Source organism: Bactrocera oleae, chromosome 5 (assembly GCF_042242935.1).
Source record: "Bactrocera oleae isolate idBacOlea1 chromosome 5, idBacOlea1, whole genome shotgun sequence".
Classification (NCBI taxonomy): domain Eukaryota; kingdom Metazoa; phylum Arthropoda; class Insecta; order Diptera; family Tephritidae; genus Bactrocera; species Bactrocera oleae.
In genome coordinates, this window is record NC_091539.1 from 44,244,214 (window position 1) to 44,250,213 (window position 6,000).

At 30.2% G+C, this 6,000-nt stretch overlaps 1 protein-coding gene across 5 annotated transcripts in view; it reads left to right on the plus strand.

Annotated features, from left to right (window-relative positions):
• The window catches only part of LOC106619318 (uncharacterized), a 29,836-nt gene extending 24,048 nt beyond the window's left edge, over window positions 1-5,788 (plus strand). For 4 of the 5 annotated variants that reach the window (XM_070110356.1, XM_036366115.2, XM_014237358.3 and 1 more), the window contains exons 3-4: window positions 2,213-2,305; window positions 2,385-3,471. In XM_070110356.1, coding sequence (XP_069966457.1) covers window positions 2,213-2,305; window positions 2,385-2,756 — 465 coding nt within the window. In that variant the 3' untranslated portion in view covers window positions 2,757-3,471. Of the gene's footprint in view, window positions 1-2,212; window positions 2,306-2,384; window positions 3,472-4,738; window positions 4,925-5,475 lie in introns of those variants that run through there. The other variant, XM_014237360.3, reaches the window with a different exon arrangement.
• The last annotated feature ends 212 nt before the right edge of the window (window positions 5,789-6,000 follow it).

The window sequence follows — 6,000 nt, forward strand, 5'->3', positions numbered from 1 at the left end:
AAATTGGGACAAAGTGAATTATACCGTAAATATTATATAATATATTTTTTTCAATCTTTTCGTATATTCATTAATTTTGTATAAATATATTCCCGAAATTGTCATGAAGTAGTTTCTTTCAAAAGAATTACAGAAATATTTTTTTTTTTTTGTTTTTAGGCGGTCGCAGTGATGTGCCCTTTATGTTAGTTATTATGCAAATCAAAACAAATTACGTATTGGGTAATTAAAAAAATATAAAAAACAAAATTAAGGCACAAAACTAGCACACAAAAAAAAAACAAGTAACTAATTACCCATTTAATATATAATTCTCAATAAATCAATGTCAAAGTTCGCACGTAGTACCGTGAAGTATTTTTAACGAGTGAAGGAAATTTATTATTTAGTGAAAAAACTGAATAAAAGCGGTTTACCTAACTGTTTTCTTACTACTTAAAATGCTTTGAAACCATATATGCTTTACATAATAATAAATTTTCGAAATAGTATTGGCCATATTAAAATCATAACATAGTATGGCACTAACACCTACTATTTCAAGTGTCGTTATGTTTATATTTTAGAAATTTACCCTTTATATAATTCAACTGAACACAATTGTGACTGAATATATTAAAAATTAATTTCTTTTAATATCTTTGCTTTGAAAACAAAACTAATACTCAATGAATAACGTAAGAAAATTTCACACAAAATTGATTTGTGTGATTTCAACAAGTCTTATTAACTTAATACGAAAATCGTTAGATAGCCATTTAATAAGTCGAAACATGCTTAATTTATGGAAATTGTGGAAAATCGTAGGTTGAACATCGACAAGCAAGTTAGCAGCTTTCAATATGCTATACTACTCGCTAACTCTGTTGGTATTTTTGAAAAATGCAATTGAAATATTTCAAAAATGTAATATTTTATAATATTTTCAATGTCAATTAAGTTGATTAAACCTCGTTACCTTCAAAATTAAATCATAGTGCAAGCTAAACAGTACAAATTGGTTGATAATTAAATTCTAACTAAAAGCATAATTAATGGGTGCGATTTATTAACTATGTACATATGTTACAATGACAAGTTAGCTCAAGCGATTATGGCATGAATAAATATTATAAATTAAAGCACCTATTTGTTCTATTTTATATTATATTATTATTGGCTGCCTTAACCAGTTTTATAGTAGACAATGATAGGTAGTGACATTCGCATCTTATTCTCTACATATCATGATATATAATTACATAATTGAGGCGCCAATAATCAGTTAAATGCAGCGTTGCAAAACAAGGATTTGTCTTAACTAAACCTATATAACAATGCTAATTTGTTGGACAATATGAAATATCTTTTTAAATTACCAAATATCATGTTTTTTTGCCGTTTTGTTTTATATCATATATTTCTTGTTGCTAGTGTAATTATTTATATTTCAACTAGGTCAAGTCGAACGCGAGTAGCTCACATAATATTACGAGTTGGATCGAGAAAAAAAAAACATATCTTAGATTGAAAAAGTTATAAAAACGAGCTTAAACAACCTAGTTATGCAGAAATCATGGTTTTTCTAAATAAATGTAAACTTGAAACCGGATTTTTGTAGCGTTGTCAGAGTTGAAGTGACATAGTCCAACTACAAATCGGTCACTCACCATTTCATTAAGTCAATTGGTGAGTTAGTGGTTACTTCGGATCTAACTACCAATAACTGCTTATTTAATGCAATTTAACAACGACTAAATGAACTTAATGAACTTTGAACTGAATGCAAATTTAGTTAAATAAATATAAACAATTATAGTTGTTGTCTAAAACGATTAGCTGAAAAGTGCTGCAAAGATTTTGCATTGATTAAATCTATATTTAAGCAAAATTGCGAAATTGTGCTGCGACCTTAATCGTTTAATACTTGGCTAGGTCAACTGTGTTGCCACTTGCATATCTTTAGCGGCAATTATAGATATGTTTTTATGTCTTTAGCAAAGTGCACTGGCAACGATTTTATGACAAAAATATTTGTATTATCTTTGATTAAGGTTTTTAGTGCTTTGCATTTTATAAAGCAGCGTTTTTGTAATTTAAGAAGACATAAGGCGATAGTTACACACTTACATATTTAAAAACATAGTTGAGCCATGTGAGTTCAATCCAAAGCTGTTTAGAAAACTATTTGCAAAAACAATACTTAACACAACTTTTGATTACGGTTTTGCAGGCAGTTTCAGGCGATGATCTCGAGCGCAACAAAAGAAAATTACCCGATGCGACTCTTGAAGCGAAAAACGCAGTGCTGGGATTTGTTTTTGGTGTAAGCATTATTTTAAAATATTTTCTACAAATATTTGCCTATTATAACAAACATATTAATAATTAATTTTATTGCGCAGAAAATCGACAATTTCCTCGACACCAAAACACGTGTCATCGAACAGCTGGATCGCGCCAACATCGAGAAAAACAAGCAGTGGGACATTAAGCAACCCGTACCCATTAAGGACTTCCAAACGCTCGTTACCGCCGTAGTTTCACCCAAAATACGCTCACTTGGAAATATTGCCAATGATTTGACCACTGGCGTGCTGACAACTATCACCGCTTTCAGCGGTTCTTCAGCGGGTAATGGCAATGCAAATGCTGGTTTGGGCAATATTGTCTCGAAGTTCCTTGGCTTCTCTGGCCCTATTCTGCAAGGCTCTGCAGCTGGTCCTGCTGGTGGCGGTACCACACCCGCACCAGATTCAGACGAGGCTGGCTATTAGAGATGCTGCAAGTGGCTGCTGTGATGTTAACTAAAATACATGTATACATGTAGAGACATATGCAAATATGTACTTATATATATGTAAATACATTTACAAATTCTTCTCCGGCTATACAGTTCAATACAGAGTTATTGTTAAATACGCTCTGCTATCAACATATCAATCCACACACATTTAAGAATGCACTTTCATTGAGAGACACACACACATACTTAAACACATGTACATACAAAGGCAAAGCGCGCACATATACTCATACATACATACATACAGCAAATGTAATACGCAAAATTTCAACTTTTTTATTTTTAACGCAGAATGCTATAAAGTAATCCATATAAATTTCGAAAATAATGTTTTCCTATTATCCTTGAACTTCGTTATGTACATAAAATACTTATACTCGTAAATTTTTTTGATTTAAAACTAAGCTCTCCTTAAACCTGATCTGAAAAAGATCTGCGTATGAACTCTTAAACAACGGTATATGAGTAATTTTATCATGTAAGCAACCATTGTCGATTTGATATTTTAAAATTTCCAACAATTCGAAAAAATATTTTATTTTATAAACTTTCTGTTTTTTTATTTTTAGTTTAATTTAAGTATTTTTTACGTTTCCATTATACATGATTGTAAACCATATCATTAATAACTGTAAATAATTGTACAGGATTTAAATAAATCATTCGATATATATTTGGTTTCTGAAGCACGTGTATTGTTATTTAAAAATAAACTTTCAATATAACAACCATAATAATTTTTTAGCTAAGAGGTACATGTTTACATAAGGGTACATGTCTAACATGTGTTTATTTAAGTTGTTTGAGAAAGTTTGTGAAGAAAAGCTAACGACAGAAGTTTCGATATAGTAAATTTTTTGTTAAGGTCTTTTTGTATAGCAGCCATATGCTATAGTGGTGCGATATCAGCTCCGACCAAAAAAATTTTAAGAAGAAAATTATGTGTGCACAATTTCAGATCGATATCACAACTTGATCGCGTGTATGCAGACAGACGGACGGACATGCAGACAGACATGGCTAAATCGACTCAGCTTGTCATGCTGATCCTTCACATAATATATATTTTCTAGGGTTTCCGAAGTTTCTTCTGGTTGTTACAAAATTCAGGATATTAAAATGTTGAGGGTTTGATATGAAATATTGATCAATTTGAAACCGTAGTAAAAGTACTACTATAAAACTCAGAAAAATATAACTTTTATTTTTTTTTTGTATATCGAATTCTTAAAGTTTAGAATAAATAAAATGTCAAAATTGTTTAAATATATATTATATTATATTTTATTTTTTGTATTTTATAATTACTTCGGATAATTAAAATTTTTTATTTATTTCGATTTTGAATGGAAACACAGTGAGGTTCTTTTCGCTCATTTTCAATATTCGTTGTCTCAGCCAAACTTAAATAATCTGAAAGTATATTTCGGCCTTCGGGTATCACTTAATCCATTTTTTTCCTCTTTTTTATGAAATTAAGCAAGAAAAGTTTGAGATGTGACCTTAATTTTATAGAGATAACCAACACAATCGTATTTGTCCAGATTTTCTCTTTTAACCAACATAATTAAGTCACAAGAAGTGCTTACTATAATTTCTTTCTAAAGAAAACCATGTAATGATTATATTGTTATGTTGTGCAAAATTTGCGGTGGTCCGGTTAAACTAAATCGGCAGTCAATAGTTTTGTGAAAATATTTAACAGACTACTGCTTCAATTTGGTAAAATTTCGCATAACTATTCCTTCTCAAGTTGGATATTTGTGCTGCTCGGCTACATAGCTAATGTGTATTTTCCTTTTTTTTTTAATTTTTGTAATAAGATAGATTTTTAGAATAATTTTCTCCTTCCCAAATCTTTTATAATACTTGGATAAAACTTCCCTTCTTTATTATATTTTGCCATCTATTTTAATTACAAGAATTTGCATTATTAATTTGTTGTATTTTCAGTTAACTTCGCTGAAGACCAGCCGTTTAATACGTCCCTCCCGAGCTACAGGTAACTCCAACAATAAGTATGACGATGTACCGGAATTCGATAGAAAGCAAGTGTCTTTGGACTTTCCGGAAGAACTTTTCAACAAGTCATTTGCAACTGTAACAAACATCTCTAAATCGTTCTCAAGGCTTATTATGGTATGTTTATAGACGAAATTAAAAGCTTGTTTACATGAATCTACATACCGACCTTAAGGTTGTTAGATAAAAGAAGCATTATACTTCCAAGATTTGACTTGAAATCAATATTGCAAATGTGTGGTAGCTATTAAGGCAAGCTTTTCAACATAAAGCTTTATAAAGCTCAAGACTCATATGCAGTTGTTGCGGAAAGCAATAGTAAACTTAAATAGCTGTTAATGAAGCTAGCTTTTAAGCTTTTCAAAGCTCTTTCAAAGCTCTTTCAAAGCTGGATTAATATAGCATATATGAGCTAACAGAAAGTGGGCGTCTGTATTTTTTGAACTAAATCCAAAATAAAGCAATTGAATACCAAAATAAATGCGTTAACGGTAAATTGAATTATACTTTTAATATAATATTCATTGAATAATTTACATTTAATTTTACTGCAATGTAACCAGTTAATAACCATTAGTGAAAGAATGATTGCATATTTTTTATCATTTTGCCCAAATATTTATTATATTGAGCCGTGTATCATTTTCAATTATTTCTCTTTATTTCAGAATTCTGCTCGTCGTTACTCACGCTTTGTTTTATTCTTTAAACCGGTATTTGGAGACGCATTGGTCGTCAAGGGTTGGGAAGATCCAACTACGACAACAACTACACCAAAACCGAAAACCACCACAACTTCAGCAAATCCACTTGATATGCTCAATGAAGTATAAGTTTTCAACGTTTTAAGTAAAGTTTAAGCGAGTTTTGTATTTAGAGTCACGAATATGAATTTGTTTTACTAAGATAATATTTATGGATACCCACATATTAAATATGTACGAATGTCAAGCAAATTTTAATAAAATTGGTATATGGAAATTGGTTTATACATTTATCTTTAATATTTAGTATATCAGAAATAATTATAATTTATGTTTGAAGCATTATATATATTACTAAAGAGGCCAGTCAGTTGAAAATTTCGCATCTCAACATTCAGTATTCAAACCACGTGTTCCAATGATCTTTAATTTTTTAATGAGATCCATACTATTGACTTGTTATCATATATTGTATTTTAGAGCAGCGAG